The 15,898-nt window shown below is 40.5% G+C and overlaps 1 protein-coding gene across 1 annotated transcript; it reads left to right on the top strand.

Annotated features, from left to right (window-relative positions):
- Window positions 1-2,589: 2,589 nt before the first annotated feature.
- On the top strand, window positions 2,590-4,608 carry LOC147381719 (uncharacterized). The gene has a single exon (XM_086430047.1). The coding sequence runs from the start codon at window positions 2,590-2,592 to the stop codon at window positions 4,606-4,608; it is 2,019 nt and encodes a 672-aa protein (XP_086286173.1).
- Window positions 4,609-15,898: the final 11,290 nt, after the last annotated feature.

Here is a 15,898-nt window from a genome sequence, read left to right as displayed (position 1 = left end):
CTCCCAAAAAAATATCATATATACCCAATTAAATCGGTTGAATTTTTTACCCAAGGTGGTTCATTTTTTGGGATGACTCAGTTGAGATGAGGAGTTGAGTCAATTGATCGGCCGAGTTAACTTAGCAAGTTGGGTTCATAAAGTTTTAGGGCTAAGACACCTTGAAATCCAATCAAGTGGAATTGACTTGGTCAAGTTTTGAATTGACTCGGTCAAGTTTTGAATTGACTCAATGAGTTCTAAAATTATGATTTTACCTGCTAACGTGTAGTAAGGTGAATATTTCATTGTGCACAATGTGATATCAATCATTTCATTGGCTGGTCTTTGAATAGTTTAGGAAATATAGGGAGTGAAATGGTGTCCTCAAAGAGATCTGTAGCAATTAATCATTCAAACTTTTTTCCCTTGTTAGTTGTTAATTTATTTTTGTTTCTTTTTTAATGGTAATAAAAATTATTATTTAAGATGTAAATTTGGATATTTTGTAAATGTAAGGGAGATAAGTTAAACAATACAACTTTAGAAGCATGGATGAAAAGAGAAAAAGGCCTCGGCTCTTGAACACACACTCAAATTGTTTAATGAGATAAAAGGGAAAGGGTTGAAGATCTTCTAGATAAAATTATGAAAACATGTGCAATTTTTGTTAAAATTCTCGTTCAAGTACACTATTCAGTTTACTTCAAAAAACATGCATAATGAGATTGTAGAGATTTTAATGTAACGATCTCGTCTTTCTTATAAAAGGTAGCGAGATCACTAATATTTATTTGAAAAGTGACAATCTTGCTAAAAGCTAACGAGATTGCTACTTTTATATTTTGAAAGTGATGATCTCATTAAAACAAAGTGCGTGAGAGAGGAAATTTTTTTGCCACTTATAATTATAATCAAACAAACAAAATGCGTGAATGGCGAATCATTAATTATTGTCATTAAAGAATATATTACCAACTTTTAAAAAACACAGTAAAAACATATTTTATAAATTTAATTAATTTAAAAAATGAACGGATTAAATTATGGGCGATTCTTAAGAAAAAAAGTCGTTGTTTCATGTGTACCGGCGACACTTGATGACCGTCGTTAAGTCTTTTTTATAAATTTAAAAAATATTTGAGTTTAATTACCAATGGTTTAGAAGAATATTAATCGTCATTAAATTTATTTTATATATTTAAAAATATTCAAGCTAATTAACAGCGTTTTGATTAAAACGCCATTATTTGATTAACATTACCAGCAATTAATAGAAACCATCGTTGATTCATACTTATTACCGGCACTTTAAAACCATTGTCACATCTATTTTACATATTTAAAAATAGTCAAGCTAATTAACGGTGTTTCAATTCAAACGCCGTTATTTTATTAATATTACTAGCACTTTAACAGAAACTGCTGTTAAATCATATGTATTGCCGACACTTTCAAACCGCCGTCATATCTATTTTATGTATTTAAAAAAATAATTAAGGTAATTAACGGCATTTCAATTAAAACGCCGTTATTAGGTTACTATTAGCAACGGTTTATTTAAAACTGTCGTTGATTTATATGTATTAGTGGCACTTGGTAACCGCCGTTAAATCTATTTTATATATTTAAAAAATAGTGAAACTAACTAACGACGTTTAAATTAAACCGCCGTTATTGGACTAATATTACCAGCGGTTTCCTAGGAATTGCCGTTGTTTCATATTTATTTGCGGCACTTTATAACCGCCGTGAACGCTATTTTATACATTTTTAAAAATAGTCAAGCTAATTAACAACGTTTCAATTAAACCGCCGACAGTTTGTAATATTACGAGTGCTTAGAAACCGCCGTCTAATATTTAATACAATTTAAAACATATTGACGATAGAATTATCGACGGTTTGAGAGTAAACGTCGTTGTAGAACAACAATTAACGGCGGCTTTTGTAAAACGCCGTTAACGTTCTGCCGTTAAAACCAACCATTTTTGTAGTGCAATTTGTTGTTGGCTTTGATGAGTGGAGGAGTAAAATCCTACTAATAAGAGAATGCCTCATAAGTAGGGAATACGCAGGAGGTTCGGGTGTGTATACCCCCGATTCATGATAGGTCGGGATAGATATAAGAGATAATAGCCACGTGGGAGGATAAGGAATAGTGATCCCTAGAAATACGGGATTTTGAATACAAGATTTCAGATCCTAATTTTAAGGGATTGAGCGTTTAATTCTTCAAAGGAAGAAATCCCAGATCTTAAGTTTGAGGGATCAAGCGGTTAATTTTCCAAAAGAATAGAGATTGATACAAAAAAGGAGGGGAAATGGAAGGAGGGAAGTTCTATAAAAAGGGGGAAATAGAGTGAATAAGGGGAGGATGATTTTTGAGGCATGAACTAACTTTAGCATCGGAGTCTTTTCTTTTGCAGGAAAGATCGGAGAACGGAATCCGCAAAGAGTTCATCTTCAGTTGAAGGAGTAGTAAAGATTCCATCTGTGATCTTTTTCAGGGACTACAATTTGGCGCCGTCCGTGGGAAAAAAAAACAGAAACACGACAAACACATGACCAATACTAGAAACATCGGGAGAAGAACGGTAGCCAAAGAGAATGTTTGAGGGAACTGCAGGAGATGCTGAGCAAAATATAGCACGTGGAGCAACGGAGGAGAGACGTGGTCAGGGAGATCAGGATAACTTAATAGCACCAGATGTCCAGCAGTTACTGGCGCAAATCAGAGAAGAGCTACAACGGAACTTGGATCGACAGGCGGAGGAGATACGAGAACTGAAGAGGGAGAACGAACACCTGAAGCGGCAAAGGGAAGAGGAGTCAGGAAATCATGAAGGATCGAATAAAGACGGAGGCCAATATTCCGGGGATCATGATCATAGACAGGAGGCAGGAAGCGGAAGGGGTCAGGTATTCACAGAACAAGACGCATTTCCAAACCTACTTACCTTTAAAGAAGTGGAGGATATGCTCGAGCGTAGAGAGGAAAATGTGGCGAAAAGAGGACAAGTGGGAAAACTCGCCCAGTCGGCCATCAGGGATCTAAGGACCTCTCCATTTTCTGCCATGATCAGAAATGCCGTAACACCGATAAAGTTTCACATGCCAAAATTCGATTCGTTCGATGGGACGAAAGATCCGGTGGAACATGTTATGCATTACAGAAACATGATGGTCCTATATGAAGGAGACGACGCTTTGATCTGTAAATTGTTTCCTTCGACACTCAAATCGGGGGCACTTTCATGGTTTCAGGGACTCCCGTCCGGAACGATCGGAAGCTTCCAGCAATTAGAGGAGATGTTCGTCGCGCAATACATTCACAATAGAAGAAGGAAAGTCAAAGTCAATGTCTTGTTTTATTTGCGACAGAAGGAAAAGGAAAGTGTTCGTGAATTCACGGCTCGGTTCAAGAGTCAACTTCTTTCGGTGGAATATCCAGAAGATGGAATGGTCGTCCAGGCATATGTGAACACGATCATGCCGGGGACCAGGCTGCACGAAGAGCTGGTAACAAAAACCCCAGAGAGAATGGAGGACCTCTACGTGATAGCTGATAAATTCATTACCTTGGAAGAAACACTGAAAACCAGATCCAGAGAATCTCTGGTACTATCAAAAACAGCATCACCTTCAAGCGTGGATCTGGAGAGGAGAAGGAGTGAAGAAGATATGGGACCCGAAAAAAAGAAAACACGGGAGCTTTCGAGCCAAAGTTCGTGGAATTCGAAACGGGTCCTGACTCCCCTAAAGGTAAGGCCTTTGAAGATACTAAGGCATATTCAACAAGACCCGAGCTTCAGGCCAACGCCTCAGAATTATCGCGGAAGACTAGGAATGCCTTACTGCGAATACCACAAGGCGGAAGATCATCCGACCGATACCTGTTGGAAACTAAGGCATGTTATCCAAGATATAATCGACGAAGGAAAACTCGGAAGGTACGTAGCAGGTGAAGAACCGAGGAAGCAAGATTTGCCACCACCTCCCCCTCGAAAACTCCCGACTCAGAATGAGAATATTCGAAGGGTAGTAAATACGATTGTGGTAGAATTGAAAGCAGATAGAACGACGAAAGAACAGACCCGCTCAAAAATCAAGAAAACACAGCACGAGCGAGAAATGTACCAGGTGGCGGAAGGAATCAAAGTGGCTCGGGTACCAGAATCGGTTTGGGGGAGTAAGGCAACGGTATTCACCCCCGAAGATCTAGAAAGAGTGTCAAACCCTCATAATGACGCATTAGTGGTCATCCTGGAAGTTGGTCTGATCGACCTAAAAAGGATATTAATTGATGCAGGAAGTGCAGTAGATATCCTATTTCTGTCAGCGGCAGAACGGATGGGAATGCTCGGAGGAATGGAGCAATCTGATATTAGTATCTACGGATTTAATGGAAGTCCCGTTAGATTTGCAGGAGAAATAATTTTACCCGTGTCTGCTGGACCAAAAGTCGTCGTGACCACGTTTGTCATAGTAAACTCTGACTCGGCGTATAATGCTATCCTCGGACGAAGATGGATTCATTCAATGCAAGCAGTACCATCCACGTTCCACAAGTGTTGCGTTTCCCGACCCCACAAGGGCCCATGGAGGTGCGAGGAGATCAGACAATAGCTCGACAATGCTTTACCTGCGCAATAAAAGATGGAAGAAAGAAGGAACATCATCAGAGGATCGAACAAGTGAAAAACAATACAACTGACCCAGAGAAGTTATAGCAATTACAGAAACCGCAACAAGCTAATCGAGTATCCATGCTAGAACAAGTAATGGAGGTTGACTTGGGAGAAGACGGAGTACATCTGACTTACGTAGGGACAAAAATGGAAAAGAAGGAAACAGATAGTTTGGTTGAGTTCTTGAGAAAGAATAAAGACGTGTTTACTTGGTCATTAGAGGATATGCCTGGGATCGATCCACGGGTGGCATGTCACCAACTACACATAGATCCGAACGCCTGGCCATTTCAGCATAAACCACGGAGATTAACACCGAAGCTAAGACAAGCTGTGAATGAGGAGATAACGAAGCTTCTAAAGGCCGGATTCATCAAGGAAGTACAGTTCCCTTCATGGATAGCGAACATAGTAGCGGTACCCAAGAAGGATGGTCGAGTCAGGGTATGTATTAGCTTCACCAACCTGAATCAAGCGTGCCCGAAAGATGGATTTCCTTTCCTGAGGATCGATCGGTTGGTAGATGCCACAACGGGACACGAAAGGTTCTCGTTCATGGACAGGTACTCCGGTTATAATCAAATCCCATTAGCTTTTGAAGATCAAGAGAAAACGTCCTTTATCACCGAGTAAGGGCTGTTCTGCTATAAAGTAAAGCCATTTGGGCTGAAAAACGCTGGGGCTACATATCAGAGGTTGGTTACACAGATGTTCGAAGATAAACTCGGGGACACTATGGAAGTTTACATAGACGATATGCTAGTTAAAAGCAAACAGGCAAGGGACCACATGAATCATTTGGAGGATATGTTCGCCCGTTTAAGGAAGTACAAAATGCGCCTTAATCCAAAGAAATGCATGTTTGGGGTATCCTCCGGGAAGTTCCTATGATACATGGTTACGAGAAGAGGGATTGAGGCCAACCCAGATCAAATAAGGGCGCTGAAAGAGATGACTTCACTAACTAGCGTTAAGCAGGTGCAGAAACTAGCAGGGAGGATAACCGCGCTCAGTAGATTCATATCAAGATCATCAGATAAATGTAAACCCCTGTTCTCGTTGCTCAAGAAAGGAACGGGGTTCGTATGGTCAGAAGAATGCGAGAGAGCATTCCAGAACTTAAAATAATACCTCGGATCACTTCCCATTTTAAGCAAACTAGAAGATGGCGAAGTCTTGGGTATGTATTTAGCAGCTATGTCAACAGCGATAAGCTCCATACTGTTCAGAGTGGAGGACAAAAAAGAATTACAAATTTATTTTGTGAGTAAGACATTGGGGCCTTCGAAGGAAAAATACAATCGAACAGAGAAGATCGGTCTCGCGTTGGTATACTCAGCATAGTGCCGAAAAATCCAGAAGGATAGTTAAATGGGCCATCACATTAGGAGAATTCGACCTCATTTTCGAACCATGGAGCGCTTAGAAATGACAGGTGGTTGCTGGCTCCCTAGCCGACTTTCCCGTAGAAGATCCGTACTGGGAAGAAGAAGAAAAATCAGATCCACTCGAAGAATATGTACCTGACCAATGAGCAAGGAAACAGGGTCAAGATTGTTCGTTGATGGATCAACAAATTTTCCTGGATCAGGAGTAGGAATGGTGTTGGTTACTCCCAGCAATGATCGACTGGAAAAAATAACAAAGTTAGGATTTGGAGCGTCAAACAACGAAACAGAATACGAAGCACTTCTCGACGAATTATAGATGGCCAGGGACCTAAATATTGACGAACTGCAAGTTTACTCAGATTCCCAACTCGTAGTTGAACAGTGCGGAGGGACATTCCAAGTAAAGGATGATAGAATGGCAAAGTACGTGGAGCTGGTCAAGAGAAAAATAGTCGGATTCAAAAATATAAAAATTTCTAGGATATTCAGAGACGACAATCGACATGCTGATTCTTTGGCATATATTGCATCTATGCTCCATGATTCCGAAGTCCGAACGGCCCCCATAGAATTTCAAGCCGAGGCAAGTATCGACCTAAAAGAAAGAACGTATTGCGCGTCAATTAGTTCACATACAAGTTGGATGGACAAGGTAGTAAATTTTTTAAAGACAGGGGAAGTACCTATAGAGAAGAAAGTGGCTTGGAAACTAAAAAAGAAGGCTGGGCAATTTGTGCTCATAGAAGGAGAGCTTTACCGAATGTCATATGGAGGACCACACTTGAGATGCTTAAACCATGAGGAAGCACGTCTGATCCTCACTGAGTTACACGAAGGGGTATGCGGGAATCATTCGGGAGGAAGGTCACTAGCACACAAAGCACTAACCCAAGGGTATTATTGGCCTTACATGCAGGAAGATGTTAAAAAATATGCACAGCAGTGTGACAAGTATCAAAGGCATGCTTCCATCATACGACAACCCGCGGAAGAACTTTATTCGATTTGTAGCCCCTGGCCCTTCGCTATGTGGGGGCTGGATATAATGGGGTCGTTCCCCCGCTCTACGGGAAGAAGAGAGTTTTTATTGGTCGGGAAGGATTACTTCACAAAATGGATAGAGGCCGTCCCACTAGTAAGAGTGCGAGAAGAGGAAGTGGTGAAATTCCTTTGGGAGCAGATAATTATGAGATTTGGGATTCCCTATGCCATAATTATTGACAACGGCAGACAGTTCAAGGGCAGGAGGTCCTTGCCTACTGCCAAGAGTATGGGATTCACAGATTAAACTTGTCTCCACGGTATCCTCAAGGAAACGGTCAAGTGGAAGCTTCTAATAAAACAATACTGCAAAATCTGAAAAAGAAGCTAGATGAAAAGAAGAGCCTGTAGGCCAAAGAATTACACAATGTACTTTGGGCATATCAAACCACCGCACGGAGAGGGACAGGAATCTCCCCTTTCGCTCTGACCTACGGCACGGAGCAGTGATCCCCACCGAAATTCAAGTACCAACGAGTCGAACCCGCATTGCAAGCGACATTGTAAATAACGAGTTGCTGGCTCGGAATTTAGATTGGATGGATGAGACAAGGGAAAGGGTAGCAGAAAGGCTTGGGAGGTATCATCAGGGATTGAAGAGATCATACGATCGGAAGATGCGCAGAAGAACGTTCGAAGCAGGGGACCTCGTGCTGAGAAAAGTCTTTCAGAATATGCAATCTCAAAAGAGTGGGAAACTCGGGGAAAACTAGGAAGGTCCGTATCAAATTGATAAAGTCGGGCAGGTGGAAGCATATTACTTAAAAACGATGGCTGGAGACTCGATCAATTCACCATGGAACGTTTTTAACTTGAAAAGTATTTTTAGTAAAATGGTAGATAGATGGCATGTTTTTACCAATTCTCTCATTTTTTTAAGAATATGTGGTGCACTATCAGATATTATATTTTCTCGTTTCTAGATAAAAACAGCTAAACATACGCTACCCGTGTGTCACTCTATCGGGTGAGTGACATGAAACATTAAAAGGTTGGATCCTTCTAAGGACCCGTGTGTCACTCTATCAGGTGAGTGACACGAAACATTAAAAGGTCGGATCCTCCTAAGGACCCGTGTGTCACTCTATCATGTGAGTGACACGAAGCATTAAAAGGTCGGATCCTCCTAAAAACCCATGTGTCACTCTATCAGGTGAGTGACACGAAGCATTAAAAGGTCGGATCCTTCTAAGGAGTCGTGTGTTACTCTATCAGGTGAATGACACGAAGCATTAAAAGGTTGGATCCTTCTAAGGACCAGTGTGTCACTTTATCAGGTAAGTGACATGAAGTATTAAAAATACGAACCCAGAGGTTACTCTATTAGGAAAATGGCATATTAAAACAAATATATCGGGCTGACTAAGATACAAACAAAAACGAAATTTTCATTACGACTTAGAAATAACAAAAGGTGTTTGAAACATAAATTCAAACAAGTAAATCATGAGAACAAAATACAAGAGTGTTTTAACATGTTAAGATTGGGTGGGTCGGTGATAGATGATGTAGATGGGGGAATTGGAGAAGTGTTTGAGGCAAGTGAGCGAAGTTCAGCAAGGTCGGCTTCTAGTTTTGAAGTTAACTTTCTTTCTTCTTCTAATGCATCTTCCCACTCTTTGACATTCTCGTCTAGCTGTTGTTGAAGACCAGCTTTCTGTTCTTCAAGAACTTTGACTTTTTCTTCTTCAGCTTCCTTCTTCAAAAGATCTAGACGACCTTTGAAGGAAAGAGATTTCTCCGCCATTTGGTTCTACAGAACCACGATCATCTCTTGAAGACTCTGGACTTAACCATTAAGGTCTTGAATCTGACCTTTCAGGCTGAGAATTTCTTGGTCTTTAAGATCATTTGAGTGTTGGGAAGAGCGTACACTCTTTAACGCCTCCACCCTGTTTCTGGCGAGGGCGAATACTCCATGCTGGGCCTGATAGAGTAACCATGACAGGTATAAGGAAAAGTTAAAGAATAAATAAGAGAAAAGAAGCAAACTGGTTACCTTAGTTAAATGACTGCAGAGGTCATCGAGGAAGCCGAGTGAATCTTTTTCAAGAAGATCTGCGGTCACTTTTTTATCAGAAGGAAGCAGACTTCCTTCAACAAGTCCCCGAGCCACCTTGGCATCCGATAAAACTGATGCATCAAGTGGGAATTTAATCATCAAAATATTCTCCTTTGGAGGATTGTTAGGTAGCCGAGCGTCCTCTGAAGAAATGGCCTGATCTAAAGAGTGAGTTGCCTTCTTCTGTTTCTTGCTGCGTTGCTCCGCGGATGGAGGAGCTACAAGTTCAGTAGGGGCGATTTCTTCTTGCAGCCGCTCAATTGGAGGGTCAGAAGAAATAAGAGAAGGGTCAGAAGGAGAAGCGACAGTAATAGGAGTGGGAGGAACTTCGGGTACTGGGCATTTTCGGGAAGATGGTTTGCGGGTAACTAGTTGAGACGACATTTCTTCTTCGTCCGATCCCTGATTAAAAGGTCCAAGAGAAAAAGAAGAGGAAGTGGTTGATGAAAGGATGGTAGTTTGGGTTCGGAGACGAGGCATTCCTTCCCCTTGCCTATGAAGTGTTGTGATAGGGAGAGTTGGAGAGAGAGATGTAAGTTTCTCTCTGAATTCCGGATCAGCTAGTATAGACTCAAGGATGGGCGCCGAAGGAGGATTTTTGTCTTTAACACTTGCAGAAGAGGAATCAGTTAAATTTGAGAGTCAGGAAGTTAATGATTAACGAGTAAAGATATAATAAATTTGCCTACCCGCCCAATTGAAATAATGGTTCTTCAGGACAGGGTTGGACTGTCCCTCGGCGTACTCCTAGGAGCCCGTCAGTCTAACTAGATATAAAAACCATTCTTTATCGGTCTCGGGAAGTTGGAGCAGAATTTTCCTTCCTTTCCTCTTCATTAAATAAAAGAATCCAGGCCGTTTGGGGGCATTAGCAAGTTTATATTGGGCTCGGATGTCAACTAAACCAAGCTTCTGTCCTCTGGGAAGTCTGGAGTTCATTAGCTCAATCATGAAGATCAATAGGAAAAAGTTCCCAGTCATCTGACCAGGAGCTTTATGGTAGAAATTTAGTACTTCCCTGGTCAGTGGGGACAAAGGCACCCTAAGACCGGCTTTAAATTGACCCCATAGCACAATGGTTGAGTCCATTTCCCAGGTTTCATTAGGGTCAGGGAAGTCACACCATTCCGTGGCCACAAACTCAAGAATAGAGTAGGTGGCACGGAACTCTTCAATGGCAAGTCTACCAGGGATGTAAGGTTTCTTACCCATTGAGAGAAATGTTCGATTTAAGGATAGATATTAGAAAAGGAAAAGAGAAATGAAAGAACCACGGGGTAGAAGAGGGTACCTTGAACCAAAAGTGAAATTAAGAATGGAGCGTGAACAAAGAAAGCCAAAACAAGGGGAACTTGAGAAAGAAACCAGCAGCACTTCGACGAAGATAGGAAGAAAGTAGAAATGAAGAAGAAGGTATAACCTTTTATAACATAGATGAACTAGGGATTCGTGTTCGATCCTAAGGATAGGGATACCTGGAAAAAAGAGCTCATTATGAGCCGTGGTAGCCATCAGGGTAGCCCAAAAATCGAAGTGACCAAATGCCATGTGACCCGCGCCCAACCTATAAATGCTTGCCACGTGGGGATAAACCAATCGATCTGCGAAATCAGACAGGCGCATTAAACGGTTAACACGGCAAGATGACGGCGCAGATTTGAAGCCCGATCATCAAACGACACGTGGAGGGGATAATAAATGCGCATTTAAGGCTCGTGTAATTCATGAAATGAAACATCTAACCTCAAACCTCATTTAATGGAAAACCAAATACGCGCCAAAGATAAAATTTCGAAAAAACTTGCACATTAATGATCAAGTACCCTGAGAATCATGAACACTGAATAGAAGTCTCGGAAACTCATGATACTCATGACCTTCCGAGAGGGGGCATTGTGGATGAGTAAAATCCTACTAATAAGAGAATGCCTCATAAGTCGGGAATACGCAGGAGGTTCGGGTGTGTATACCCCTGATTCTTGATAGGTTGGGATAGATATAAGAGATAATAGCCACGTGGGAGGATAAGGAATAGTGACGCCTAGAATCACGGGATTTTGAATACAAGATTTCAGATCCTAATTTTAAGGGATTGAGCGTTTAATTATTCAAAGGAAGAAATCCCAGATCCTAAGTTTAAGGGATCGAGCGGTTAATTTTCCAAAAGAATAGAGATTGATACAAAAAAGGAGGGGAAATGGAAGGAGGGAAGTTCTATAAAAAGGGGGAAATAGAGTAAATAAGGGGAGGATGATTTTTGAGGCATGAACTAACTTTAGCATCGGAGTCTTTTCTTTTGCAGGAAAGATCAGAGAACGGAATCCGCAAAGAGTACATCTTCAGTTGAAAGAGTAGTGAAGATTCCGTCTGTGATCTTTTTCAGGGACTACAAGTTGGTTTCACCAAAATTTAGAGCCGTGTCACCTTCGATCTCAAAATTCAATCAAATCAAGTTGACTTGACTAAGTTTCGAGAGGAATTGATGAGTTTTAATTAAATTTGGTACATGAATAACTTTTTGTGGCATGGTGCCTCATCAATTTTTTGAAAGAGTTATAACCCACATTCATTAAAACTAAGATTAAATGATAATTAAATGCCAAACCCATATGCGGTCAATGCCCGTAGGTCATGATTTCGATCCCCAGTATGAGCATTAATTCTTCAGGGGCCACCGTGAGGGCGCACCCTCACTTACCTGATATGTGTGATGTGCTGGCGTTGCACATACCCCGGGACAAGACCGTGGTCTATGGACTGGGCAAAGCCCAGATACGGGCCCAGTCCGCTGTCTTCAGTGATACTCAGTTATTCAAAATTAATTACATGCTGATAGAATTACTTTTAATTTCTATCATCTTAGCAACGATGATATACATCAATAACGATAAGGTGTGTGTAGCTTTGTCTTCAGTACAAACGAGCTGATCAAGCCTAGCATATTACACAAATGGAGAATCAAATAAGCCTAAGAAAACTCCTAAAGCCTAAATGTTGGCCCAAAGCTGCCCTTGCCCATTTCTTAGAACATGTTGAATTGGTTCTATTGTAAGCATTAAATCTGTTCTTCATTCTTATGCTCACATAACTTGAAAATGATTTATGCAATTATACAGAATTTAATTCGACAAATAATCAAGAATGATTAGGGAATTTGTTTTGGATTGATCAAAATTTACCAACTAATTATCCAAAGGATTCAAATCTTATGGATACCTACCTGGAATTGTCACCATTGCCATTGAGTCAATATGCTTGTGAATAATGAATCCCCTTTGGTGAAGTTCTTTGATATCTAGACTCATGATCTTCTTTCTATGGATTGTAACCTTCTTAATAGAATTTCGATCTCCAAGAGTGCAATACTTTTCTATTATGGGAGTTGTTGATTGAAAATCACACACATATAGGGGAGCCGATCCATACTTAAATAAATCAGAGTATAAGGCCTAGATCTTCTCTAAATTAGAAATCAATCCATGAAAGGATTATAATTCTTTCCAAATAGAGGTTTCCCAAAAAAAAGAAAAAATAGAAACTCTCAATTATTCCATATGTTATTGACTTAATACCTTTATGAGAAAATCCATAATATTAAATCATAAAATCTTGGGCCATAGGCTTAATGGGCCACCCAATGGACCATAGGTCCAACATTTTCCCATTTGGCATATTAAGACGATTAGGTTAATTTTAAATATTAAAAACTTTAATTGGAAAATTTTCATGGAGTTTCCTCTTTCCAATAAAAAAAAAACAAATAAACTCAACACATGTACAAGATTTTAAAATGTCAATAACTTTAATTGAGATAGAATCAAAATAATATTGTACTTTAGTCAAATTTACAATGTGAGTTATGGCAATTATATATCATCTATCATACTCCCTTCCATGTACCACACCATTGAATATTCTAAGACAACCTTTATTGGAGAATCTGAAGAAAAAGCTCGGCAAACGGAAAAGAAGATGGGCGGATGAGCTCCATAGCATACTCTGGGTGAACCAGACAACTCCTACAATTTGAACCTGCGTCGTGAGAGATATAATAAACGATGGTACTTTTGGCTCAGAACCTCAACTGGATGGATGAGTTAAGGAAAAGAGTGCTAGAAAAGCTCGGATGATACCATCAGAGACTTAAAAGGTCATGCGATCACAAAATCCAAAGAAGGATATTAGCTCAGGGACCTAGTTTTGAGGAAAGTCTTCCAAAACGCACAAGTAGTAAACAGTTGAAAACTCATATCCAACTGGAAAGAACCATATATAATGGACAGGTTGGGAGAGGCAGGGGTGTATTTCTTGAAGGCTTGGTTGGTGATGCAATTAGCATTCCATGGAATACCCCCAACTTAAAAAGGTACTATTAGTAAAATTAAGAAGCATTTTAGATGTAGGATTTACTTTGTTTTTAATAAAGACACCCATTGGCAGTGACCCCAAAAGAAAAATTAAAAATTTTAGGCTAGGGTTTGCTTCGGTTAGGTTTTTTCCCTCAAGGAATATTCATCAGAAGGAGATGTACTTTTGTTTTATGATTTTTATTATGTTTTTCAATGAGTAGACAAGACAAGGAAGACAAGGTAAGGAAAACAGGATAGGAGTTGGTAGATGAGGCATGAGACAGTTTGAATAAAGTAGTCAAACAAATGAAGAAGTCGGCAGATCGTGATAGACGGGTAGTGGAGTTCCAAGTGGGAGATCGAGTTATGTTGAAACTCACTCCGTAGATTTGGAAGAAAATCCAAAGTAAGACAGTTCATTGGGGGTTGATTCCAAGGTATGATGGGCCGTTTGAAGTAATGAAGCGAGTAGGCAAGGTTACTTATCACTTGATTCTACTAGATATGTTGAAGATACATCCTACGTTTCACGTAAGTTTTTTGAAACCTTACCATTTAGATCTTGTAGATGAGACGAGACATGCACCAAAAAGAGATCCTCTGACTATTCGAAAGCAGTTTGACAGGACTATGGAGAAAATTTTAGACCAAAGGACCGAGGGTCACAATAGGAAAAATCGAAAAATCCATGATTTGGTGAAGTGGCAAGGATTTCCAAAGAGTGAGGCTTCTTGGGAAAAGAATGTGAAATTGTGGCAGTTTGATAAATAGGTGAACAATTGAAGAGTTGCCAACGAGGAAGTCGGGTTCTTCTGGTGGGGGTGGTTTGTTAGCCCCCTAACTATTGAACACGGATGGGCTTCATATCAAAGGCTATATTGCACGCATCAGTAAGCTATGTGGGTTAACCAGCAAGCCGTGTGGATTGAATAGCATGCCAAGCAAACAGGGCAACAAGCTGTGTGAACAGGGTAGCGAGCCGTGTGGGTATGCAACATGTTGTGAGGGCTACACATGATGACGACTTAAGTTAACGGGCCACATGTGGGAGGTTCTGAGAAATAACAAGGCATCCTAGGGAATGTTAGGGATGGCTTATGCAACATGGGGAGAAACGGATCTTTGGGTCGGAATTCCAAACCTGGCCTATAACCCAATATGATCGGTCCCATGAAATGATGTTTCCTTCTGGAAGCAGACGAAAGACTTAGCATACTCTTTAAGGGGGGCACTTTGTGTGAAGTAGGCACACAGGCTCTCAATTGAGGCATAGCTCGTGTAAGGGTGCATAGTGCATGTGTACCCTAGAGATATGACAGACAACAAGGGGGCGTGCATAGGCGATCAACCTAGACGCTCAAAAGTGGAGATAAGTGATATCCACGAAACGACCCGAGAAACATGGTTGAAGCTAAGGATCAAGCTATGCAGTAATGTGTTAGAAAGTAGCTGAGTAGCTGTGACGATTGAGTAGTTATGTGGGTTGGTTGGTTGTTGGGAGTTATGTCCCATACACAGATCATATGCGGTGCAAATATGTGGGCAAATATCTATGAGACACCTGGCAAAGGTGATCTTATGCAAGAAGGACACTTGGCAGAGGTAATCTCATGCAAGGAGGACACCTAGCATAAGTGATTTCATGCAAGGAGGACACTTAGCAGGGAGTTAGGGAAGTTCTCTAAAAGATGGACATGTGTCAAGCTTGTGGGTTGAAGAGATGATTGGTTATCCATGTGAGCTCTTCTTGAAGAGGACACATATGGGTAGATGTAAGTTAACTCTCTAGATTTTGTATAGGTGTCATGTGATATCACCATAACAATTTTGTTAGAAGTTGTTATAAAAAGAATCTTCATTTTCATGGAAAGACAATAGGCTGAGTTTGTATACTCCCATGATCTGTGCAGGAATAAAATTGGATTTTTGCCTTAAATTGTGTGTGTATGAGTGTGAGAAGGTTGAGACTAGATCGGTTCTAGTGCCTACACAAGTGAAAATAGTGATTGACTAATAAAAAAATAAAATTTTAACCTGTAACATTGTCCCCCTAACAATAAGGATGATCAAAGAAATCTAATAAAATAGGAAAGTTATCTTAAGAATCTATAAATAAGCTACCCATACCATGAAAAAAAGATACGTAACTTTTGCTACAGGGAGAGATGTATAACCTCTCTATTTTTCGTGACTTAGGCGCCACAGTGTTTGTGGGCCGGGGCCACACATTGAAGAGTGAGCCAAGACCAGTCAAGGAAAGGGAAAGTAGATTTTTAGGCGAATCACAAATTTGACCTCTACATGAACCATAAAAGGAAACATAAAGGCAAAGAGTTAAAGAAGAGGCATAAAGAAATTAAATACTCAAGAAACAACGTGCAGACC

Source organism: Akebia trifoliata, unplaced genomic scaffold (genome assembly GCF_017979445.1).
Source record: "Akebia trifoliata isolate Shusen 1 unplaced genomic scaffold, ASM1797944v1 Contig00287, whole genome shotgun sequence".
In the NCBI taxonomy this organism is placed as follows: domain Eukaryota; kingdom Viridiplantae; phylum Streptophyta; class Magnoliopsida; order Ranunculales; family Lardizabalaceae; genus Akebia; species Akebia trifoliata.
Note: the sequence above shows the minus strand (reverse complement) of the source record. Positions and strands in the feature narration are given on the sequence as shown.